Raw genomic sequence first — 27,321 nt, forward strand, 5'->3', positions numbered from 1 at the left:
AGACAACCCAGGAATGGTACGACCAACAACAAAAATATGATTTGCAACAAAAATTAGCAAGCACACCAAATGAAACACCAAGGTAGAAGAATGATCATCCTCCAAATACGCTTCCAATGAGCTATTACCCAGAATAATTGATTGCACAGGCAGGGAGATACGATCAAATCTTCGCTTCAACCACACAAAAACCAACAACACTGAAATCCACACCACATTGAAAATTTGAAAATGCACACTAAAATCGAACCCCACATTTCAGAGGTCCAATCACAGCTAGGAGTGATGCCTCAAAAACCCTAGGAGGTATTCACCCTGAAAGATTGTCTGGAGTCAATCTGACAACATAACGGTCTAAATTGTCTGAGATACCCAAAATGAAGCCCCGAGCCTTGTATTTATAGGACAAATCTCCCCCAAATTCACTTCAAATTCATTTCCAAATGAAATTAAATTCCATCACATGAATGGGCGCCAAAAAACACTTAATATTTAAAAAAAACAAAAAAAAACATGTCCATTGCCAAGGTGGGCATCCAACTCCAGTGAAGGCAAAAATGTAAAATACATTTATCTTTTAATTCAACCCCCTTTAGCATATGGCGTCCAAACATGTCCCCCCTTAAGTCGAATTGTTGAGGATAACATGAAGTATATAAAATAACAATATTGCACTGTATTTTGGCATTCAACAAGAGGGTGAAGTAATTCACCCAAGTAGACTTAGGATAAAATTATCATTTTCTCCTTTTCCTAAGTCATCCATCCATAAAATAATGTAATATAAAAAACTTGTGCCCGAGGTATTAATATATAAAAAATATCCTGTCCTCAAATACTGATTATTGCCAAATTGGACCAGAGACTGAAATGCTGGAAATTACCCAAAATGAATTGACTTGGAGCTCTGAACTAAATTGCTAAAAATAGTCATCTGAGTGAACACAAGATCCTACCAAAATAATACTACTAGAAATAGCCATTGAGTTGAGCTGTAGAAGCCCTGCAAAAAATAGTACCTACTATAAATAACATACTGCTAAAAATAGTAAGTGTTTCCAAAGTGATTTTTATCACATTTTGAGCAGTTGCCAAACTTACTAAAAATAGTAAGTCGCGAAAAGGTCCTCAAATTGGTTTGCATGTTATACCATCACAAAGCTCATAGAAAACCTAGAAAACCCAGATAACTCAACTGCTTCTGCCTCCACTTATTGAAAATAGTAAGTAAATCAAATTCCATAACTTGCTATGCATGTACCCTCAACATGAAGCTTTCAAAACTACAGAAACATCCTCCCAAAGGTAGGAAACCCTAATTTTGCTTTCGACTAGCCTACGGGTCTTCGAAATAGGCTAACAGTCCCCAAAATAAACTAGAGCGAAAAATGGGACATTACATATTCATTGAAATCTATTTTACACATGCAAAGCCATTTGGTAAATTTGGCATACCAATTCACCTAATGAACTACACAAATGTATGCAAACAATAGACCAGAATCTTCCCTTTCTCTATCAATACATACCTCCCTCTCCCTCACCCTTTCCATCTTCCCTCTATATCTATATATCTTTGCCTGTCTATCTCCATCTCTCTATATTTCTTCTTCCATTTCTCCCTTTATGTCTATCTTGTTATCTCTTTATCTATCTAAACACCTATATCTCTCCCTCTCCCTTTATCTCTCTATATATCACTTCCTATCTCTATCTTTATCTTTCTATCTCTCCCTCCCTATATATGTATATTTGTATCTATATATATGTATCTTTGTCTCCATATCCATTTTTATCTTCCTCTCTACCTTTATCTCCTTACTCCTTTATCACTCACCCCTTCTCCCTCTATCTCCCCCTATTTCTATACTCTCTCCCTCTCTCCCTATCTCTCTCCCTCTTGCAAACATAACATGAGTTTGTTGGCAATGAAGCCTAATTATTTTTCTAATTCAGAGGTTTTATTCAAATCATGTTTGGATCCCTCTAAGTGGATACATAGTTGATTTGAAGCTATCACTTCTCCATTGAGACCATTGTTGCACAAACAACATCATTTATAGGACCTACAAATTGATCTAATGTATTACACAAATGCATACAATAAATAGACAAATAAATATCGAATTGACCTTCCACACCTTTTTAGCATACCTATTACACACCAAGGTGCGATTGCTAGTTATGCCTTCTACACTATGTGCAATGATAAAACAAGTAAAACAAATTCATTTCCCATCCAAAAACATATTTTTAATAGAAATTTAAACTTAAATGTTTGACAAATTCACACATTCCTAAATTGGTGAGGCAATATCTAGCTCCACCTCATTTTGACAGGCTCAAATATACAAACCTAAAAACTAGCTCTTGCACCTCTAAAAGGTTCAAGGATATGCCGATAGGAAATCATGATTAAAAAATATATAAATTTTAATATTACAAGATTTAATTATATAAAATATAAATCTATACATGTATCATTGTATAATTTAATTAGATATATAACAACGTTGACTTTTATTTTTAGGTCGAAGGCATACCCTTTATGAAGTATTTCAATTCACTTTGTAAATCAATGGTTCTACAAAAGGGTGTGCAAAACGATTGAACAAATCGTCACCGTTTAATCTTAGGACCTACCAAAACCTTTTATATGGAGCCTTCGGTATTTAAAGCCATTTGTCTTCCTCTAAATATAAAAGATTTTTACAGCGATTTACGAGGGCATTTTCAATCATGATTAAGCTGTTTCTCAGCGATGGCGTGCTTTTCAATCTGATAATACTTTTTTCGCTTTCAGCGACGGAAAAGCCAAAATATTCAACATTTAAATATAGTCAAACACATATCTTTTTGCCACCATGTGTTTATCCCACTACTTTTTTCAACGGATTAATTAAGCATATGCACGACCTTCCCCTATCCACCAAATCGTAGCTTTTCTCATCAAAATAACGGGCCTCCACAGGTATTTGCCTAGAGGATCAATTTTTTTGTTGGAGATTTTGTATGGAACAATGTCGATGCACTCTAGGGTCCTTGGAATGAATCTGCTACTTGCATGTTAGGGAATTTGAACCTTTTTAGTGAAACATCCTCTATATTTTGGGTCGATATAAGGGACCATGATGTTTTGCAGTTCCTGCACATGCAATTACAGTAGCAACCACCACAACTAGAGGCAAGCCCACACAATTGAAGCATAATGATGCTCATATGACAACAAGAAATACCAAATAAAAAAGGCGTTGAACAAATTCATTATCATTAACACCCATATTAAAAAATATAACCATTGATAGAACAAAAAGTGCCATGCCCTCCATAGACCTCATAAAAAATGTTCTAATTGAAAAACCATTGGTGCCTAGAAGATCTTTGAATGCTTTGCTTTTTTGTTAAGTAACACTCTTTTCTTTGACATATATCTTTCTTTCTCATATATACCGCTTTCTTATCATGATCAAAAGAACTAAACTGAACGTCTCACGCTAAAGCATTTACTCCAAAATTTGTGCAAAATCCAAACCTGTAAAAGATGAGCACCATATTTGAGTTTTTCACCGGTTGCCTCACTGAAATTGCGAGGATCGTCAACTAGGAAAATAACTATATATTGTTACCTTGCAGTTACCATCCATATTTTATGCTAAATTTCTTAAATTCGTTCAAAAAACTAGTTTCCAATCTTTGTTGTCCATGTGGCTACTTTAATGACAAGGTAGTCTTAACTTTTCCCGGTGACTGGAAGATGGTTCAACGATAGGTTAAGCTTGTTTTCAAGCGTGAAACAGGTTTGCCGAATAGATGTAAACATACAAATCCACTTAAAAGAAAGCCTATTGACTAATTAAGAACTTCTATTTTTTTTCGAAGTAAGCAAATATTTTTTTTTCCATTAGAACCTCCTCTTCCTAAAAATATAGAAGCTAAAACCCTTTTTAAAGCTCAAACCCCCTCCACGGACTGCACGTAGTCTCTCCAGCAATTCTCTCTGCCGCTGTTTTACATTTTCTTAATTGGAACCAGCAAATCGAAAGCTATCTTCTTAGGGTCCACTCGAGAAGCGTACGCGTGCCTTCAAATTTTCTCTGGTGAGTTACAACTTTGACGGTTCTCAGGATTATTGCATGGATTCTGAAGATCCCTCCTCTTCTAGCGCGGTCGACCAAATTGGTACTTTGAATGGACACTTATATTTTTAGTATTTGTTGGTTTGGGCCAATTCCGTATATATCTTACTTGTTCAGTACATGTCGCCCTCGTTGGTTTAGGGTTTAGAGACTTACAATCTTAGTAGACTTGTCTCAGTGGATTTCTGTTTTTTTTGTCACTGCAAATATCAAGAGAATAGTTGAATAATGATCTGTTCTTTTGTATTCTATTTTTCGCAAGATGTTTTTATGTCTTTTCTTCGTTGGTTTTGATTTTTCTTTAAGATGTTTGTTTCTTCCATTTTTGTCGAAGAAGAAAACATAGCCAGAGTTTCATATTCATAATTAGGAGCATTTATTCTTCTTTAAATTAGAGTTAACTGTAACCTATTCTCGTGCAGTTTCCGATGATGATGAAATATGCTACAGCATCAAACCAGAATTTTATGACCACTGTAGTGACGATAAGGATGAAGCCTGGTTGGAGCGTCGAAGGAAAGGCAGGAGCTCTGATGCAATACTCAGCTGCCGGGCTTGCTTTACAACTCTCTGTATCGACTGTCAAAGGTTCAAGTGCAAACAAAAGTGTTTGGTCATTGGTTCCATTTTGTAATTTTTATTAGTTTTTTGTATGTTTCAGTTTCTTTCAATGTAATGGACAGGGCAAGGTCACCAGGGAACAGGTAGTATACATTATAATTCAAAATTCGTTCTAGGGCTTCCTCTGTTTTTTTCCATGGGTGAGGGGGTACCTCCATGTGGTTCAGACCTAAAACCGCGTTCTCACTGGCGCAGGGGGCTCGCACTGCATTCTCTGCCTCTTTTCTTAGATTACTATTATCATTAGAAGCCACATCGATTCCTATTTTGTCTCTAACTTTCGTCCATGGCAGAGACTTTCGTATGGGGCGTTACTTACAGTGTACCCTAAATATAGTACAAAAAGGGTGCATTGAAAAATAACAGGGAAAATTCTGTGGATCAAATTACAGGTTATTTCAATAGTCTGTTCTTGAACGGAGTAATTTCTTTCTGGTTTACACCACACAATATATAAATAGTCATCTGCTGAGCAAAATATTCCAAAAATACTCCTCTCAGGCATAATCATTCAGCAACTGGGTTTGCGGGGCTTTAATTAATGGTATGTTTTGTTTGCTAAACAATGTTAACATAGCTAAGCTTTGAACTTAGGCATCCTAATCAGTACTTCAGTTCTGAGCCTCTTAACTCAAAATCAAAGGGTTCAAAGAACAAAGAAGAATCCAATTACAATAATTTAATGGCAATTTTTCAAGGAATTGGAAAAGTCTGGAAGGGCCAGAAAGCCGAGCAGGCCAGTCCCAAGCTTCTTTGGCTTTGGGGCAGATCTAGAACACATAAGTGATTCATTATTAGAATAGGAAGAGTACTAGAGGATAGAATTAGTACCAAGATGCCAAAGGCCTTGGCCCACAGGGAAACCTCTGGAAATTAGACTTGAGGAAAAGCCAGTGGTTTTTTGGTTCAATCAAAGTTTCCTGTATAAATACATGTGACAGGTTGATGCTTTTGGCATTCAATCTTCCGTATGGTGCAAGAGCAGGGAGCCATTGGTTGAGCACTTTTGCTTTGTAATGTGTAAAAGGGGTATTTGATTTCACTTTGAGTCCTTCTACCTAGCCTGTGGAGAGGATAAAAGACCAAATCTATGAAATAAATATCATCTCTGATCGGTGTTGATGAAGTGGATTTTTCATTGACCTCAGGATATGTAAACAAGCGTGGAGTTTGGAAAGAGAAAAAATCTGCAATGGTCCATTCACTTCTATAATAAAGCCAACCTCAAGGGAACAAATTTTTAAAGCAAAACGAAGGGACAATTGAGAGAGTGATGTTCAAGGAGTAAAAAGTTGAACACTCTTCCTAATCTCTGTTAATTGCATGTAGCTGTTTTCTTCCATGTCTAATTTCATATAAAATTTACAGAAAATTTGGTGCAGATTGTCAATAACGTGCTGCAGGGTAATGCTGGCTAAGGATCAAAGTAAATAGTGTAATGTTCCCTAATTAGTTATACTCTAAATTAACTTGAATTTTCCCAAATCTAAAGTAGGTAATTAAATTTCTGGCAGTACCTTGGTATACTGTTTTCCTGCAACAAAAAATAGAGTACATTTATGAAGTACTACTTATAAACTGAAACATATGCTAATGAAATAGATTGAATGATATAAATTTTTGATGTATTAATTACCATTAGTATTATATTTGTTAGATAAAATCAGATTGTAGGTTAGTTGCCATTCTTTATTATCCAATTCCTTAGTGCACTAGCGTAGGCTAGCTGGATAGGGTGTCCAAGAGATCCTCCATCCTAGGCCCAAGAGCAGATTCTACAACCCTCTTGGCTCCATATGGCAGGTGTTAAGCATCCATCATGGAGTGGCGTACCCAGTGAGGTGTCCTATCGCTGTTCCCTCTCATCACAACCACCTCCCCTCTTAAGCCCGAGAGCAAATGCTACACGCCTCTTGGCCCCATGTGGCAGGGTTTAGGCATCCATTATGGAGTGGCGTACTTAAGAGAGGGTCCCTAATATACAATGAACCATTTGTGATATTCTAATGAAGTTATATTTGTTATACAATTCACCTCATTATGATAATCAATTATATAGTTATCACATGCCTTGTATTGGATTGTCATCAATGTTATCTATTAGTACTACTTTGTATCAGTATTAATCATTATTTTTTAATTTTTATTATTCCATTACAATCACTACGTTATTCCTTATATTATTAGTACTATATGAATTTCAGTCCCATAACAATTTGTGCAAAACTGAATTTGATTACTTTATTCATTCTTGGATTCATTAACAGATATATATATAATGTCTCACAGCAATGTAGTTTTAATGCTATTTGAGTAACTGCCTTTCAACTTAATATCATATTAATGTCACCAATTTGATTAAGATCATACACAACAGTTTATATCCAATGATATACAAATAAGATAATCATATATATATATATATATATATATACACACACACACACACTGCTGGCTCCTATTTCTTATCCCTGCTGGCAGCCTTATAATCTTTTTTCTATATCCCAAATTGGCACGGGGGGTATTTATCCTTCCCCCATTGTGGTGGAAAGCCACAATACTTCCGTTTGGTAGCGCCCCTTTTTGAAGGGTCGCTACTTTCCTATCTGACGGAACCATTCAAGCCACCATTTAATGAACGGTTATCGGGCCTTGGGGAATACAATAGTAGACCAGTCAAACAAATATAATATATTTTTTAAATACCAAAGCATCATTCAATATTTAATGTATATAATATAATGTATATTGTTAATATATATTGTGTTAATGCATCATTTTTAATATAATGTACATTGTTAACATAATGACATCATTAATATTTAAAATGTAAATTGATATGATAATATAATATAATATCATTTTTTTAATATCAATGTAATATAATATAGTTTTAATATGATCTCAACATATTATATTGCAAAAATTATATTAATTATTTCTACTATAAATGGGGGGACATGACAAATAGACTTTTGATTTGTAACTTTGTCAAACACTTTGCTTGTAAACTACAAATCACCAAAATGAACTGCTGCTCTACTTAGAACTGTTAATTTGCTCATTGGAGTTCATTAGATTCTGCATTCAGCTGGAAATAAAGAAGAATATCATGCATTGAACATAGAACATTCAATTTTATCTGGAAAACCTCTATTACTGGAGTAAAAACCAGGTGGTAGGTGCCAATAGCACATCTTCCTGAATTCTATTATCTGGAAAACAAGTACAAAGTGAAGATTACAACATTAGAGCTGTTGTTGCTCTCAGTCAAGTATCCTACTAACTGGAATTGAGTCTTTTCCTGCTGCTGGATGTATACAAACACACTTTCAACCTCCTAAAACCTTGCCAATGACTTCCAAATGCCAATATCAATTTGTCTGAAAATTCTCCGATGCACTGGAAGCTTCCTCTGATAATTTGGAATTTTGTAGTGTCGAACATCATGACTGTTTATTTCCATTACTATAGCTTGAGCTGTGGCATGCCGGTTACTCCTGTCAGTCAAGACTATTAAAATATTCAATGTTGTATTAAACAATGGAGACAAAGTCTCCTATTATAGATTTACAAAGAAGATGTTTCTAAAAGAAACAATCATGACCTAAAGCTGAAAATAGAAACTAACTAAATAAACTAAAGACAATTAAGAAGACTAAGATGACCTTTAAAAAAACATTACAATATTCTAATACCCTCACTTAATGGTCATCATTCTAACTACCCAAAAGAGAGAAGGCTGCCCCCTTCTTCTTAGAATGTTCTGAGACAAGAGCCTGCCACTGACCCTACCGAGAATCTATAGAACTTCTAGATATCACCACAAATCATCTCAAATTGTCCAACTTGATGCTGGGTAACAAAGGTATCACTACCTATAGCCAGAGACACTGAGATGAAGATGAAATTGAAACCACTATTTCGAGGAAAAATCAGCAAACCCTCAACAAACTTTTGCAGATGAGCATGATGCCCCAAAATAGACTGCAAGAAGCCACAATTTTTGAGGAAAAAAACCATCAAACCCTGAAACTGAAATTTACAAAGCATTGTTTTTTAGGAAAAAAGGGTAAAAACCCTAAGATAGGAACACTTGTACCCATGATTTTTGAGGATAAAATTAGGCAAAACCCAGAATCCCACGCGAACATTGCGAATTATAGATGAAACATGTTTTTTGAGGAGAAAAATTGATCAAAACCCGACACGATTTTTGAGGTGAAAAATCAATCAGAACCCAAGACAAAAAAAATCGGAGACATGGATCAAAATACAAAACTTCTTTTTTGAGGAAAAACGGTAAAACCCTTTTACAAAATGATTTTTAAGGCAAAAAAAAATCGCACAAAACCCACAATAATTTTCATGGGCAAAAATTATAAAACCCTCCCACAAATTTTTTTTATAAGGAGAAAAAATTATTAAAAACTCATCCACTAATTTTCTTTTAAGGGCAAAATTAGAAAACCCACAACTATATTTCTTGTGGTCAAAAAAATATAAAACCCTTCTCACGTGGAAACCAGATCTGAAAAAACTTTTTGAGCGCAGAATGCAGACATGATTTTATGAGAAAATCGCCAAAAAATAGTGCAAAGCCATTATGAAAAATAGATGACAGAGGTTGCACGACTTAGAGACTTGGAAACCCTAGTCGTGAGCAAAGAAAACACGAAAATCGCAGGCCCAGAAGTAGCGATGCACACTGAGAAAAAAAACGCCAAGTGCAGGAAAAAATCAATCCAAAATCCATCACAATTTTGTTTGAACCCCAAACAGCCTGTCACGGGCTCACAAACAGTGCAGAGAAATCGCGGAAGACACGAGAAAAAGAAGCCGCAAGTTGCAAAGAGAGCATACTCCCAAGAAAATACACCCTCGTGTCAAGCACAAAGGGCCGTCGAAAAAGGAACCCTCGCGTTGGAAAGAAAATCACGTAGCAACGAGGTCACAAACACGACGTCCAAAGAAAATTTGCGACAACAAAACAAATGCCATGAATAGACGATGTAAAAGACACAGGTCGTGGGAACAAAAACCCCTGCGAGGAAACAAGAAGTCTCCCCAAATCACAAAACCCTCGCATGAACAGAAAAATCTGCCTTCAAACAATTTTTTTTCATAAAAAAAATCGATTAAAAAATTTTGGAAGTAAATTCCAAGGAGGGGTTCAAATTTGTATTAAAATTTTTTCCAAACTTTATAAAACCCCATCGACCCGCTTTGATACCATATGAAAATATTCAATGTTGTATTAATCAATGGAGACGAAGTCTCCTTATATAGATTTACAAAGACGATGTTTCTAAAAGAAACAATCGTGACCTAAAGTTTTAAATAGAAACTAACTAAATAAACTAAAGACGACTAAGAAGACTAAGATGATCATTACAGAAACATTACAATATTCTAATAAAGACGGTCGATATGGCTTTTGAAAATGCCCCAGCAATGGCAAGCCTGCCATTATATTGTTGCAAGAATCCCATTCACTTATTATGTCTTGATTGTTGTAACTTGTTTTTAGCTTGCAGGTTTTGCAATGGCTTATGGATCGTGTGCACTATAATTTCCTTTGCAAGTATATAGCTTCTCCATTCATTATTAGCCTGAACCAGTGAATAGAGATCCCTATCACACACTGGATAGCCCCTATCTGCTGAAGTAAAGAACAGGTCAACTGCCTTGCGATAACACAATGTCCATAGCTTATTCACTAGCATTCCATTAGCCCCAACCTCCAAGGGTAGCTTCAAATTAGTCAAAGCCCGGAGTGTTAGAATAATATTTTATATTATTAGTGTTAATGGTCAATAATGTAACTGATTGTTAGGCATCTTAAATGTCTACAGTAACAGATAGTTAGAAGTAGGTAACTTCTTTAATAGCCAAGATATTTTGTGATTCCTATAAATGTATCTCTTCCCCTAGTTAATAAACTAAGTTTTTGGTAGTGAATCATTTCTGATTTTCACATGGTATCAGAGCAGGATTAAAACTTTTTGGAGCAATTTTATAATTCTAAAATTTTTAGTGAAGATTGCATCCAAAAATTTTCTGAATATTTTTCCTGTATCTTGGGTTTGCCTTGGAAAAGTTTTCCTACCCATGTTTGTTTTCGTCAAGGGTTTCTTTGAATTCGCAAGTTTGTTGGGGCCTTTTTTTTCGGTAGGGTTGCGTTTTTCATTTTTTGCCTTTTTTTGCCCTCATCCTGCGCGATTTTTCCAAAAAAATTGAGATTTATCCCATGATTTTCGTGCACTGTTTGTCGTTTTACCCGCGCGACAACATTCTGCAATTTTTCTGAGTTTTAATGGCTGCCTAGGGTTTCTGAAAATTTGTCTAGGGTTTGAACCCTCTATTTCAACTCGAAATGTTTTTCAGATTACAGATTCTTGATGGGTTTTTCGAGAGCTCAATTGGGTTGTCGTCGGATTTTTTTTGGGTGCATTGTTTTCCGTGCCTCATTTTTTGCCGTGAATTTGACCTTGCATTTTCAAAAAAATTATTCTGATTGTAGATTCTTTCTGGGTTTTTTGCAAGGATTTTTGGGTCTTTGTCGAATTTTTCTGGGTTAGATGAAAATTTTACCTCGAAAACTGTGCTATGGTGTTGAGATTATCTCCTTCGTTTCAAGTCAATTTTTTTTTATTTGTAGAATCTTTGTGGGTTTTCGAGATCTGAATTGAGTTGTCAAATTTTTCTAGGTCACTCGAAAATTGCTGCCTCGAAAACCATGCTAGGGTTTTAGTTCTTGTCTAAGAATCCAACTTGCAGAATTTCTAAAAACCCTCTGTTTTCATCTTCAGGTTTTCGTGCATTCGTGCCTCCACCAGGTCAACCTCGGGGTACGTGATGGCATCTCTGACGAATACAATGCTGCTTGAAAGTAGCTAGAAGTTCAACGGGCGCAACTACAACACCTGGAAACAACGTATGTTAACAATTTTTGAGTACCAATGTCTTGATGCAGTTGTTTTGGGCACGTCTCAACGTCCAACCATTGCTGGGAAAGATCACGACAAATGGGAATAGCGCAACTGCGAAGCAATCATGCTCATCAAACTCTCTGTCACCGATGAGCAGCTACTTCAGGTACCGTCCGTCAAAACTGTGAAGGAGATATGGGATCATTTGAAGAGTCTGCGTGAAACCTCTGACAAGAGCAGAGCATTATTTTTGAAGAACATGCTCTTTTCGATTATGATGGACGAAAGAACACCTCTGCAGGATCACTTGACCAAGATCAAGGACATTTGTGACCAACTTGAGGTGATTGGTCACACAATGGAGGAAGAGGACATGGTCGTCATCAAACTGAAGAGTTTGCCCAAATCTTATAAGCATTTCATCGAAACGCTGAATATCACTTCCATTGACGTCGGATCTTTGTAACAAGCTTTTACAACAAGATCGGTGGCGCTAGCAATTTGGAAGCAATACCAGTTCCACCTCCACCGAGCAAGCGTTCTCTGCCAAACCTTCTGCTAAGAACAAAGGGAAGGCTCAATCGTCTCAGTCGAAAGGCTCTGGTTCTTCTTAGAATAGCAAGAAGAAGAACGTTCAGTGCAATTATTGTCATAAGTTTGGTCACATGAAGGCCAAGTGTCGAATTTGATTGGCTTCTGAACAAAAGAAGCAGGGAGGGTCTCAATAGAAAGCAAATGTCGCCGAACACTATAAGTAAAAAGAATCTGCTTTCTATGCTTCTATGGCCAAGAGAACAACAGATCCAGTACACTCTTTTGCCTGGTATATTGATTCGGGAGCTTCGTGACGTTTTACTCATCGTCAGGATTGGTTCACGAAATTCGAACCATTTTCGGATTCAGTAATCTTCGGAGGAGGAGAAGAGTACACAGTTGCTGGTAAGGGCACTGTCCAGATTCACTCAGGAGGTAGAAATTTAATTTTTCTTGATGTCTACTATGTTCCAGGCATTGAACATAATCTCCTCTTCGCTAGTCAAATCATGAGGCATTCTCCTCAACTAGATGTTATCTTCAGTTCGTCCATCTGCAACATTGTTGATAGGGAGACTCCTACTACAATCGCTATGGGACTTGAGGATCATGGTTTGTATAGACTAGCTGATTTCGACGATTCTCAGGAGCATGCTTTTGTTGCTAGGAGTACATCCATCAGAACACTTTGGCATCAGCGTTATGGGCACTTAAACGTGCACTATTTCTCTTAGTTATATCGGGAGGGTTTGGTTGCTGATTTACCTGAGATCCAACCTCAAAATCATGGAGTTTGTGCAATTTGTCAAGCTGGGAAGCAACATCGGACACCTTTCTCAGATGGTGATTCTTGGCGAGCCTACAAGGTCCTTTAGTTGGTTCACACTGATGTATGTCGGCCAATGAACACTCCATCTATTACTGGTTGCAGGTGCTTCTTGTTATTTGTTGACGATTTCAGTCGTAAAATGTGGGTGTATTTTTTGAAAAATAAATTAGATGTGTTCAGTACATTTCAGTAGTTTAAGGCCTTAGTTGAGAAAGAATCCGGTTCTCAAATTGTCACTCTAAGGTCAAATAATGGGGGGGGGTTTTGTTCCAACGACTTCTCTACATTTTGTGCTACGCATGGCATTAAACGCCAACTCACCACACCATACACCCCTTAGTAGAATGGTGTCGTTGAACGTAGGAATCGCACCATCACTGAAATGGCTCGTTCTATATGATAGAACATAAAAATGTTCCTAAGAAATTCTGGGCTGAAGCAGTTTACATTGCAGTCTACCTCCCGAATTAGTCACCTACACATGTCGTTAAGAAGATGACTCCTGAAGAATCTTGGTCAGGACGCAAGCCTAAAGTGGGTCATTTGAAAGTCTTCGGTTCTATGACTCATGTATGGATTCCAGATGCTAAGCTAAATTCAAAGAGCCAAACACTCATGTTTACTGGTTACAACGACAACCACAAGGCCTACAGGTTGATTGATGTGGAGACAAATCGTCTCATTTTCAGTCGTGATGTTGTGGTTGATGAGACTATTGGTCCATTCATGCCTAATGTCACTTACGATGATGTTGCTGTCAGACTCTTAGCCACATCCTTGAAAGGAAAAGCTTTGCAGTGGTATAGAGGGTTGCCGTCGAGCTCCATTCACAATTGGGATGAATAGGGGGAGAGGTTGTGCAACCATTTCAAGGACAAAAGTGATCACCCATCACCTGTGGAGCAGTTGACTACGATCAAGAGGGCACCTCATGAGTTCATGGGAAATTTCAATTTCAGGTTCCATAAGACATGGAATAGAATTCCTGCTCTAGTGAAACCATCTCCAAATCATGCCTTCATGTATTATCTTAGAGCTCCCAACAACGATATAGCTGTCTGTTGATGTGTTTTTTATGCACATGCGAACACAGAATAAAATACCTAAAGGTACCTTATCCTCTCTTGAACAAAGTTCCCGACTGCTAAAGATCTTGCTGAAGGATCAGTCGGAGTAACTCCAAGGTTCTGTTATGTAGGATCTCTACGTGTGGATAAGCTCTCTATGGTATGATGTGATTTTGCTGGAATCACAAGGGGACTTACACTTGACGACCTAAACGTCTGATTTGCTTTGAATATTACTGAACACAGGATTTCACTAGCCTAGATTTTGAAAAAAGAAAAAAGGATGAGGGCGAGGAAAGGATCTAATTCTGACACTAAGAGTGTAAGAGCAATGAATGACCTTTGATGAAATTCTAACTAAGTCTTGTTTTGACATCGCAGGACCATCTCCACAAGGTTAGTGCGATCTTCGAAGGAAAGCTTTATGATGTTCAAATCATCAATACAGGCATAGAGACCATCAGGCTGATGCATGTCAATGAAGAAGCGACAATTGAAGTTAAGCTCAAGCTGAATGATTCCAGTTGACTACACAAGGTAAGTCTGCAATCAACAAACTGCTAGTAGTATGGATATACAAATTTCATTATCAATCAAACACATTTCTTCCACTCATCTAATAACATGAAATCAAAACCGAGAAGTATAAAGACCATGGAAATTGTTGAATCGACCCATAGATTTCACCATTTCTTCAATGAAGTTTTACAAGCCTTTTACAACAACATCTTGGCAACAATCTTTGCCTTCTCTTTCTATTCTACTCTAATTGCTATTCTATCAATTGACTATTCACTATTAGCTAACTATTCACCTACTATCAACTATTGACTAACTATTGACCTTTCAAAATGAAGAGCCCGAGCCTTTATATAGTGCCCACAAAACAATTCAATGGCTAAGATCAATTTGAGATCAATGGCCAAGATTCTACAATGAAACCCTAATTAGGGTTTGTTACAACAAACTCAATTCTGGCCAATGAAATAATTGCATTATTTGGACACATGTCTTCTTTGGAATATTCGACCAATGGAGAACTGGGGTAGGTACATCGAAGTTAGTGCCATCTTTGATGAGTCAGGTACATTGAATCTGGACACGCTGAGGTGGACCAACCCGACTGGAGGAGTGATGATTGGGATGCCACCTTGTCCGACACTTGGTTGATGTTCAATTTGGTGATGTTTAGAAGCTAACTTTAATTAACTCTTCTGAAACTATTGGCTTCTTCAACGGACCCTTGCTTTAACCTCGTTTGTCTTTGATGTGCAGGATGGATGGTGTACCTTTCCTTCAAGTGCTGGACTGGAAGAGGTCGTCCTTGATGATGTTGGGCTGGAGAAGGCCGTCCTTGATGATGCTGGGCTGGAGAAGGTCGTCCTTGAACTCACAATTAGCTCCTCGCCTGGCCCCAACAAGGTGAAAAATAGCAGTTTCAAAGGATTTCGCCTTGGACCCTTTGGAAGGGTCAGGAGCGATTTTCATCATTTAGCTCAATACCTTCAAACTTGATAATTGTTGACCATTCAAGGACATGCCCAGAGGCACCTCTAATCTTGACCCATACTAGACTTAGTATAAATTTGAGGGAAAAGATAGGTTTTGAGAAAATTCGCTCTAGACCCTTTGGAAGGGTCAGGAGCGATTTTCTCTTTTTAGGTCAAAATTCATCTTTGCTTGATCATTAAATTCCTCCAAAGCAATCTCCAGGGTTTATTTATCTCAACCAATAAGTTAGCTCAACAGGATTTTGAAAGAAATACTGCTTTTTAGGTATTTTCTTCTTGGACCCTTCGGAAGGGTCAGGAGCGAAATTTTCATTTTTGACCCAAAATCATCATTTTCTAAACTTGAAACTTCTTTGCAAGGTAGGATTTCGTCCTTCATCACCTAGGAATAAGATTTCATGTCCAAGAAAGGTCAAAAGGTAGGTTTATAAGGAATTTCTCCCTGGACCCTTTGGAAGGGTCAGGAGCGAAATTTCCTTTCCTGGCTAGAATCCTTCATTTTCACAATCTTCTAATCATTTCCAAGGATTTCAACATGTCAATTCTCTCCTTCAACATGCCTTGGACATCAAGATTTGGCCAAATAAGGCAAGAAATGTCTCTTAGAGAGATTTTCGCTCTGGACCCTTAGGAAGGGTCAGGAGCGAAATTCTTTATTTAGGCTTATTCCTCCATCATTTCAAGTTGCATTCACCTCAAAAGGCTAGGAAACCAATCCGGACACTCATCCAAGCTACAAAAACCCAAGTTTGACTTGACTTTGCTAGGAAAATAAGGATTTTTAGGAATTTCGCTTTGGACCCTTTGGAAGGGTCAGGAGCGAAATTCTCTCCTGAGCTCGTTTTGGCTACTCCATTACCTCAATCCAATATTCAAAGGCAAGAACACATCAAAGTCCTTCTAACCATGCCATAAAACTCAAGAATTAGACCATCTCCAAGAAGAAAATATGAGTTTCCAAGAATTTCGCTCTTGACGCTTTGGAAGGGTCAGGAGCGAAATCCATATTCTTGATTGATTTCTCACCTCCTTCATCCAATCCATCTTCAAAATTGATCTAACTCAACTCTCCTCTCCACAATCAAGCCCACTCACCACCAAATTAGCTTGGAAACTTCACCTCTCATTGTCTTAGGCAAAAATAAAAGGGGGGTAAATGAGGATTTCGCTCTGGACCCTTTGGAAGGGTCAGGAGTGAAATCCATGTTCTGAGTTGATTTCCACCACTTCTCAAGGAAAGAAGACATAAATTTACCTTTCAACACGCCTTAGAAACCAACACTTGGCCAAAACTAGGAAGAAAATAAGAGCTATAGAGATTTTCGCTCTAGACCCTTTGGAAGGGTCAGGAGCGAAAATTACCTTTTAGTCTTCTTCCTCTATCCTTTCAACTCCAATCCTTTCTAGAAGGTAGCTAAACATCATTCTTCATCCAAGGGACAAGGTTTGTGGTCTAAGCAAGGTCAAAAAATAGGTGTGTAAGGAATTTCGCTCTGGACCCTTTGGAAGGGTCAGGAGCGAAATTCACCTTCTTGGCTAGAATCCTTCATTTTTTCAAGGTTTACAAATATTTCCAAAGTCCAAACATGTCCACTCTTCCCTTCAAAATGCCTTGCAAATCAAAATTTGGTCAAATAAGGCAAGAAATGAGTCTTAGGTTGATTTTTGCTCTGGACCCTTTGGAAGGGTCAAGAGCGAAAATCACTTTTTAAGCAAAATCTTGATCTTTGAAATCATCCAACTCCCTCTCAAGGCAAGAACATTCAAAAACACCTCCACACTTGCCTTGGAAACTAGGAACTTGGTCTTGATAAGTGATAAATTGAGGTGTATAAGGATTTTCGCTTTGGACCCTTTGGAAGGGTTAGGAGCGAAATTCCTAATCTTGGCCAAAATCCTGACTTCATTTTCACATTTCTCCATCCAAACAAGTGTTTTGTCCTCAAAGATGCTTGGGAATGAGTTGGTTCTAAGTTTGGGTCAAACTAGAATGTCTTATGGAGAATTTCGCTCTGGACCCTTTGGAAGGGTTAGGAGTGAAATTCGCTTTGGACCCTTTGGAAGGGTCAGGAGCGAAATTTGACATTTTAGACTCTTCGTCAGGATCATTTTATGGAATATAACATTTAAGTATAAGAAGGGAAATGTCACTTATACTTTAAGTTATATTCCATATATACTTTCAGGATGTTTGAGAGTGGTTTCGGACCTCCAGGAGTTATATTGCAAAATCTAGTTTTTGGAGGATTCTTCAGTTTTCCAGACTTAGCCAAATTTCAGGATCAGGACATTCCAAACTTCATCACTCACCAACTTGACCTAACTCAAGCAAAACCCGCTATCCAGGTGATCCCCCCGGCGACACTCGAAAGTTAAAGGCTAACAGACAAACCCTAAACACCTAGAAAGCAAACGCCAGAAAGCAAAAAAAGTAGGGGTCCCCATTTGCAACGGGGCGATGTGTGAATATGTCACAACACTGTCATGATACAATCAATGGGTGGAGCCTCTCTATTGGGTGCATATGTAGCTATAAGGGCAGAAAATTGTTTGATACAGGCTGGGAAGATAGCTCCAAGGCCTCCAATGCCTCTTTTCCCAGAGGCTCCTACTCAACAACCCACCTTGGCTCCTATCCCCATGGCTCCTGTAGGTCAACCATCCACATCCTCTACATACTCTCATGAGCTCCACGAAGTCAAGACTCTATTGCAAAGCTTTAGCAATGAGTTGGTGACACTAAAGAGGCAACAAGTCTAGCATAGCAGACCTTATCAAGCACAAAATCAGAACTATTAGCAGAATAGGCCACCCTTTCAAGGGCAAAACCAATGGAGCAACGCCAGGCCTTTGAATAGTGTGAACCCCACAACTGCAAGAAACTCAAAAGCAATAGTTCCAATGTAAAATAACCTCGCCCAAGAGCAGGATTGGTGTCAACCATGCAATCAGCCACACAACCAAGGTGCATGCCAAAATGGAGTGTTTGTCCAAGCTTTAGTGGTGCAATGAGCCAACTACCTTTGGCCAACAGTATGACCCAAATCAGCCTAGTGTTGGCACTCAGGCTTACTTGCAAGGTGATTCTACCTTTGTCAATTGGCAGGAGGCAGAATTTTGTGGTATGAACCAGACAAGCGGTGAGTCTATGCTACAATATACAAGGTCAAAGAAGAGAGCTATGGAGGCTACTTCACCTTCAACATCAGCCCAAGCTCCAACACCCAATATAGCTGTCCAGGATACAAGCCAAAATACCATGCAAGGGAGCAAGAGGCAGGAAGAGACCCAAGTCGTCCAAAGAGCAAAGGCAGGAGAAAGTCTTAAAATAACTAGAAATTACTTTGCCAGCTAATTAGCACAACTAGGTAAAAACCAGTGCAATCATCTAAGGGTTTTGAATTTTCAAGTTATTTAGATACGAATGATAGACTCTTACACCCATTTATCCAAATCGAATAACCGAACTTAGCACAGAAGGGGCTCAGACTAACCATGCAGAGGAAACAATAATCAACTATTTCCTAATGGTATGAACCAAGATTTTCCATCAAATACATGCATAAATAACTGTCTGAAAGTAAATACAGTTGTAGAAATATGAAATAAATGGAGAAGAGGACCATGCACTCATAGTAAAACAAAAACAGCTTTAATATCCATTAAATCCTGTATATATTTTGCCAGAGTTTTTGCAACAATCTTTGTTTTCTGCTCTTACAAAGGAGGAACTAACTCCTTTATATAGAATTCCCAAAAATGGATGAATGGCCAAGATTTAAACTTAAAGAAGGGGGCCAGATTCATCCTTTATCAAAACTGCCCATACCCATAAATGGGAGGCAAAATATCAGCAACAACAAAAGGAGAAACAATAACTACCAAAAAGGTAATTAATAACTACCTAAAAAGCTGCTCCAAAAAGTGCACATGCACGGAGCTCAAGATTTACAACTATTTTGGTAGTTAGAAATGAACTATATGTCTAAAAAGTGCTTTTTAAGATTTAAAAAGAAACTTGCACTTTTAGGAAAGCACTTTCTCTTTTCTTGCTATGGACTCCTTTTCAATAAATTCGACCTCGTCGCGCAAGTACTCTCCCCAGATATCCTGATTGGCTGCACGCTCTATCTGAATGTAGTCCTGGAATCTTAGGCATAGCTGGAACAGTTCGGTTGTAGGAGGCATAGGAGGATTAAATATTTTTTAATGAATACCCTCTAGGAGGCTATCTACATTCTCCAGCTCTTCTCTCCAGTATGATCTATGATTTTCAAAGCACGATATATCTGCCTGTAGCCTACTAGCAAAATCTAGGTCCTCCATGGAGTAAGTGACCCTGGTTTTAAGCCTGTCCTCCTGTTGTGACGTATTCACACATTGCCCCATCGCAAATGGGGACCCCTACTTTTTTCGCTTTGTGGGGTTTTGCTTTCTAGGTTTTAGAGTTTTGTCTGTTAGCCTTTGCTTTTCAAGTGTCGCCAGGGGGATTACCTGGATAGCAGGCTCTGCTTGAGCTAGGTTGAGTCTTTGGGGCCTGTTGACGTGTATTTTGTACGCAATCATACACAGAATAAAATACCCAAAGGCATCTTATCCTCTCTTGAATAAAGTCGTTAACTGCTGAAGATATCGCAAGAAGGATCAGTTAGGATGACTCCAATGTTCTTTTTAGTAGGGTCTCTACGTGTGGATAAGCACCAGTGGTCGTTGTGATTGCTGTGTCATCAAGGGGCCTTACGTCGCCGAAGAATTTCTAAACTAAACAAGCTTTCAAAAAAATAAATCAAAAGAGTAGGGTTTTCAAGAGATCTAATCTAGTCTAACCCTAAGAATGACTCAATGTGGACGAGACTTGGCAAGATTCTACCAACTTCAATATTGCCATAAATTAACAACTCAATTGAAATTGATGCGATCTTCTAAGGTAACAAATGATTTTCAATACATCAAAGATCAAGGACACTACCACGAAGGTACATATCCAAGATACAACAACGATTGAAAGTTTAAGCGATTCTAGTATCTCCAGTCGACCACGCAAGGCGTTCCTACAATCAGCAAGAAGCTAGTGGTTTGGAAGCGAATCCTACCAAAGATCAAGTCCAACACTTTATCTTTCGAACTAACACACTACTTTGATTGAGAATGATTCAAGAAAATGAACAACCATGAAGATAACCACGAGAATTGCAATAAAACACCATAACTTCAATATTTTATTGATCTCAAAGCCATCATGAACAACAATTGTTTGAATTCCTTCTTCAAAGCTCAATCTTGCTACAAAAACAACTTGCTTCTAATCTCTCTCTAATGCAGATATCTAATCTTCTAATTTCTAATTACAAAATGAAATGAAATGAGGGTATAAATAGCTTCCTCAATTACAATGAACGGTCCAGATCGAAAAGCAGATCAATGGCCAAGATTATGACACCTAAACCCTAATTAGGGTTTGTTACAAATAGCCTCCTTTTTACTGAACAATATTAAATGCATAGCCAAATATTAAATTTGGCACAAAAATCTAGGAGACATAGACCAATGACAATTAAGGTGCCATGTCATCTATAACAACCTCTCATCTAGAATCTTATTCTCTTTCCAATGCTCCTTTTTAGCATATGCAATGAATCTTGACACGATTCCTTCGATCTCAGCAATTGGAATCTCGGGAAGATTCCTCATTCTTTCTTCTAAGTGGATGACCTGATCAAATGCCTTGAGAAGAGCAGCGTCCCATTCAGGTTCAAGTTCCTTAGTCTTTTCAATCAGGAGCATGGTGGCAAACATCTGGTCCCGTTGCTCATCTGTGATAACATTAGCATCCTTGCAAAAGATGATCTTGACCCTATCCTCCAATTCTTGCAAATCCACATCTGTCTCAACTTCGATCCTCCTGCCAAGAATAGTACATAACACTCCAAACACTCTGTCCTGAATCGGGTTGATCACCTCCTCAACATGATTACATTTGGTACTGATGTCCTCGAAGAGAATTTCCTTCATCTGGAGTAAGGTTGACCACTGAAGTAAACTGTGAGGTCCTCCCTCCATGATCTTTTCCTGCGCTAAGACCTTCCTTGATGTTTGTCTGATTACTTGCAGGACAGGAATGATAACATCTTTAGTATGAGCAAAGGTAGCAACCGTTATCATTAAGTTGTGGATGATCTCAAGAACCTGGATGGCTCGATGAATGGTCTGCATCATTCTTGTAGCAAAGTCCATGGCAACTGTATGAGATTTGTTAATCCAAGTGCTCATAAGCTGGACCAAACTCCTGAATCTTTCTGCCTCACCAATTGATTGAAGGGGAAGTGCCTGTACGGGTGATCTCGCTGGATCCTGACGTCCTAAAGGCTGATTGAGATGACTGAAATATGTTCTCCATGCACCTCTCTCTCTCTCAAGCTTTCTATTTTTCTCCATTTCTTCCCTAAGCTTGTCCTTCAATGCCTCAAGTGAATCGGTGGCATCATCCATTGTCTGTTCGGCTGTGGATGGACCTAGCTCAAATGTCTCTACATCATATTCCTCTGCGAGGATCTCACCTTCATACTTGTCCACTGCCGGTGTAGCTATCTGCAATTTCCTGGATCCTGTTTCATCTCTAATCATCTTGGACATCTTAGTAGCCTTCCTCCTTTCTGTCACTTCCTGGGAATGTCCAACAAGGCTCTCTAAATCAATTACATTGTCTTCGTCCTCAATCACGATCACTTTTGTCAATCTTTCCTTCAACCAATCTGGAATGGCAGATCTTGTTTCTCTAATCTGTATCTCCTTATGCAATGTTTCTTCTTCTCTGAGAGGAGATGTTACTTCATTATCCTCCTTGTCTTCATGTAACTCATTATCCTGGAGAGATCCACTTGGTGACCTTTGAGGTACCTGTCCCTCTTCCTGTCTGTCATTCTGTACCATCGATTCCATAGACTCTTCTACTTCAAGTGTCCTCTTCGCTTGTCGAGAAGATGTGCCGGATGAACGATCTCGGTTGGCCTCTGATTTCTTCTTGGAGGACTCTCTTTTCTCAGGTCTCTCTTTCCTCTTCGAGCCTCTTGGATGGGGATTGCCTTCACTTACACTTCGATGATTGCCTTCACTTGCATTTCTGGGATTAGGATTACCTTCACTTACACTTGCTCCACCCTCAACTGGTTTTTCCTCCAAAGTGAAAGTCATAGCTATGCCCTGGTCTCCCAACTTCTGACGCTGCACATCAACCCATCTGCGAGTACAAGACAAGACTGGAGCCATCAAAGCATCTAGATCCACAACCTCGGGCTCATTCCAATCTAACCTCACTGATTTGCTCTCTCGGTCATAGGATGATTGGAGGTGTCTGCCACTGTCCTGAGCTTGGTCGGCCACTCTGTAAATCTTGCATTTCCTGATGAAATCCAAAGGCAATCTAGAATGCATCTTTCTTTTCACTTCAAGATCATCTAAGAGATTCATCACAAAATCTTCTATCTGAAACTCATGCTTATATTTTCTACCGACTGTCTCCTCTATATCCATGTGGATCAAAGCTCTCTCTCAAGGCAAAGAATGAAAATGAATACAAAGCTAATTCTTTCTCTGCATCGTCCATGGCTAGAGCATTAGGACATACCTCAACTGAATTGCCCAATATGATAGGTATAGGAACTCCATTTCCATGTCTGTGTCTGAATGCCTTTGCATAAGCTGCCAACTGTCTTGTTACCTCAAGTAACACTATTCTGTCTGTCGGATATCTCGGCAACATGTATGGAGGTGAAGGACATCCATGCACTCTAATATATGTAAATTTCGGAAACTGGATAAACCAAGCACCGTACCTCTTTACTAGCTCTTGTGCATCCTGAGATAGTCTATTGTGAATCCCACCTTGCAACGTCCTTGTGATGTTCATCGTGAAGGTATCATTGACTAACTTGTAGTTGCTTCCTGGCGGATGATGCAAGTGAACATAGGAATCACAAACTCTGACTTCGCCGGGTCCTCTTCCAATCACTCCCCTGTGAGGTAGTCTTGCGTACTCGAAGCTCCTGATCAAGGCATATATGACGTATGAACTCATGTGGAAGGACTTGGTGGCCTTCAGTCTCCTTAACTGTACATCCAAGCAATGGCTAATCATTCTAGCCCATTGAATTGTTCCTTTTCCCTGAACTATCACCTGGATGAAGTAGAACATCCACTTCTCAAAGTAGAAGGCCTGAGGGGCTCCTGTGACTCGGTTGAGTAGTGTAATCAAATCTCTGTACTCCTCCTGGAAATCGATCCTATGTGGTGTGTTCGGGACCTTGCTCAGGCGAGGACGACTCTTAAGTAACCAGTTCTTGTTGATGATGCTTAGGCAAGCATCTGGATCATCTTCGTACATGGACCTGGCTCCTTCTATGCTTTTGTAGATCATATCCCTGTGCTCTAGAAGATGGAAAGCCTCACTTATAGCCTCCTCTGAAAGATAAGCTAAAGTGTTTCCCTCCTTAGACACGATCGTTCTGGACTGTGGATCACAATGACGAGCACACTCGACCATCAACTCATGGCACTGGACTGCTGGAGGGAAGCCGGCCGCCTTAATGATGCCACTCTCAATTATCCTCCTGGCGACGGGTGATGGCTTGCCGATGTAAGGGACCTCTCGAAACTTCTTCGTACTGAAATTGCCCAAGTTGGTATCTCCAATGTTGCTCCACTTCGACACGATCTTGGTCTCCACTTCTTCGTTCTTTTGATCTTCCTTCATGAGAGCTGGACGACTGGTGGATGCTCCCGCCTTCGGGGTTGCCATCGCAACACCTACACAACATTTCATAATAAGAACTAAATTTTGCAATGTATAACATAGATTAGATTAGAGATTAATTTTAGGAAACTTCATGATAAGTCTTTGAGTTATCATTTCCTAAATATAACGATTGAGCTACTGGAATTTCAAAATTTCAAAATTCAAAATTGAAGGCTATGACGATCAAAATTTCAAAATTAAGACAAGGGATCACATCGCCATACCTCTCTTGAGAGCTTAACTCTAAAATGCAAAATTAAGAAATTCGCCTAAGCAAAAATCGAAGCTTGAAGTCTTCCACGTGATCTTCCTCTAGCGAACACTTTCCTTGGTTAATTCCACCACCTTTAGGGGGCCTCCAACGAGTTGATGGCAAATTCGCTCCACCACAAACCAAGTTCGCACTCTTTTGTCTTCTTGATATTTCGCACTTCCCTTTGAATGGAAATTCGCACCTTGAATCCTTGATGAAATTCGCTCCCTATCTTCTCCAAAAATCGCATATGAAAAGATGATAAAATGATGATTTGAAATGTAATATCACATCTCCCCTTTATAGGCGCTTACCTCATCAATCCCCATAGGCCGACTTTGTAATTAAAAACAAATTTTAAATAAATTAAGGGCCGACTTTGTAAAATAAAGCAAATAAAACCCAAGTGCCCCAATTTTTATTTAAAATAATAATTAATTCATTTAATGCCTTCGTTTTTAATTAATTCGATTTTTTTTTTTAAAGGCAAGAAATAATTAATAAATGCTCATGCGCTATTTTAAATGCCAATTATAATTAAATATTTCAAATTTCATCGATCTTAGCATTTAATAAAATTCAAAAATGTTATTAGCGCCAAATTTGGGAGATGCAAAAATAAAAACCATATCGCTCTGGTCCTTGGGAGAGGGACAGGAGCGAATTAACATTTTAGTCTTGATTCTTTTGCCTTTTACGTTCAAAATCACCTTCTTCACGTTGAAACTGACATCTTCGTTATGAATCTCGAGCTTGATTGACTCGATTTCGTAGACGAATGCCCCTTGTGATCATTATCGGCCTGGTCCCTTGGTGAGGGACAGGAGCGAACTTGCATTTTCTCCTTGACCTTTGTTTCTTCGATCACCAATCTTCATCATGAGGCAAGCAACAATGTTATCCCTTCATTTCAAGCATACTTTACTCGTCTTTAACAAGGCATATTTGATGTTCGAATGGTTTTCGCCCTGGTCCCTTGGTGAGGGACAGGAGCGAACTTTGTGTTGTAGCTCAAATTCGTCATCTTTTAACCTTAACTTCTTGTTCAACACTCCTTAAATGTCATTTTCAACCTTGTATAATCTTGCTTTGACGTGAGTTTTGAAGGAAAATGAGTGTTTTAGTTAATATCGCCCTGGGCCTTGACTGAAGGACAGGAGCGATTTTGTCTCCTTGCTCAAGTTGGTCACCTTTTGACGTTTGGCCTCTCGCATATCATCTTCTCAAGAACACATTTGACTTTGTGCAACTTTGATTTGACCTTGACTCGACGTGATTTTTGAAAGAACTGGCTAGTGTAGTGAATATCGCCCTTGTCCTTGACTGAAGGACAGGAGCGATTCTTGGTGTCTTGGGGCTCATCCTTGTTCCTATCAACTCTTAATTGCCTTCACAATGTAAAACGATGTCTTTTGATCCCTCTTGAACACTTGAAATGTGATTATCATTCAAAATTTAAGCTCATTTAGAGATTTCGCTCTGGTCCCTGGGAGAGGGACAGGAGCGAATTTGGGCATTTAGTGCAAATCCTTCATCTTTGGCGGTCTTTGCAACTTCATTCTTCGTCGAGACACCTCAAACATCATTACCTCCTTGTACTTTGACTTAGAGTGATTTAAACTTGGGAGGAAGGCAACATAACCAATATTTCGCCCTGGTCCCTGGCTGAGGGACAGGAGCGAACTTTCATTTGCAAGCTCAATCACATTTTGCTAACTTCCAAAATTATCTTCAACGGACTTGTTGTGCACCCTTTCATTCATGCTTGGCCTGGAATTCGTTCTAACTTGGCGAGAAATTGGTCTAAGGAAGAAATCGCTCTGGTCCCTTGTTGAGGGACAGGAGCGCCTAGGCAAATATGAGCCTCATTTTGGTGTCCTGCAATCTTCAATTTGTCTTCAACGGGTTCGTTACACCTTCTTTGCTTGCTTCAAACTTAATGTTCACTTGATCTTCGCCCAAATTTTGCCCTATAAGGAAATTCGCTCTGGTCCCTGGGAGAGGGACGGGAGCTAACATCAAATTTCGCCCTGGTCCCTGGCTGAGGGACAGGAGCGATTTTGCATTTTTGGTCCATTTTCCTTACGTTGGCAATTTCAAGTTATATTCAACTGATGAAATATATCTCCTTTAGTCTCCTCAAATTGTCAAATCGTCCAAATCTTGCAAGGACAAGGTAATGTTGGATTTTAAGCTCCGGTCCTTCAGTGAGGGACAGGAGCGATTTTTGCTCCTGGCACATTTCCATGTTTGCGAATTTCTTCAAATTATATTCAACGGAAAGAACATGCCTCCCTTTATCTCTTCCAATCCAAAAATCATCTTGATCCTGCAAGGAAAGTAAAATTTTGAAAAACAAGCTCCGGTCCTTCAGTGAGGGATAGGAGCGATTTTTGCTTCTACAGGCCAAAATATCAAGATTTCAGGATTTTAGTCACTTCACAAGGCAAAAACAAGTCATTTCCAATACTCGGGATCAATCATCAAAAATCTCAAAATTTGGTCAAAATCATTCAATTGGACAAAAAATCCATCATTCCAACACTTAGGCAAAATTTTGGAGTTGCATTCAAAGTTCTGACTGAACCTAGACAAATTTACTGAACCTCTGACGAATTTACCTTATTCAAAAATTGCATCCTATGGG

The 27,321-nt window shown here is 38.8% G+C and overlaps 1 protein-coding gene across 2 annotated transcripts in view; it reads left to right on the forward strand.

The window, feature by feature from the left end:
* The first annotated feature begins 3,763 nt into the window (after positions 1 to 3,763).
* Positions 3,764 to 27,321, forward strand: part of LOC131056765 (uncharacterized) — a 47,775-nt gene continuing 24,217 nt past the window's right edge. The window contains exons 1-2 of one of the 2 annotated variants that reach the window (XR_009108790.2): positions 3,764 to 4,097; positions 4,559 to 4,695. Coding sequence is in view for 1 of the 2 variants with exons in the window: in XM_057991023.2 (XP_057847006.2) it covers positions 4,134 to 4,179; positions 4,559 to 4,724 (212 nt within the window). In the remaining variant the exon portion in view is untranslated. Of the gene's footprint in view, positions 4,180 to 4,558; positions 4,725 to 27,321 lie in introns of those variants that run through there. The other variant, XM_057991023.2, reaches the window with a different exon arrangement.

The sequence above is a fragment of the Cryptomeria japonica genome, chromosome 7 (assembly GCF_030272615.1).
Source record: "Cryptomeria japonica chromosome 7, Sugi_1.0, whole genome shotgun sequence".
Taxonomy (NCBI): domain Eukaryota; kingdom Viridiplantae; phylum Streptophyta; class Pinopsida; order Cupressales; family Cupressaceae; genus Cryptomeria; species Cryptomeria japonica.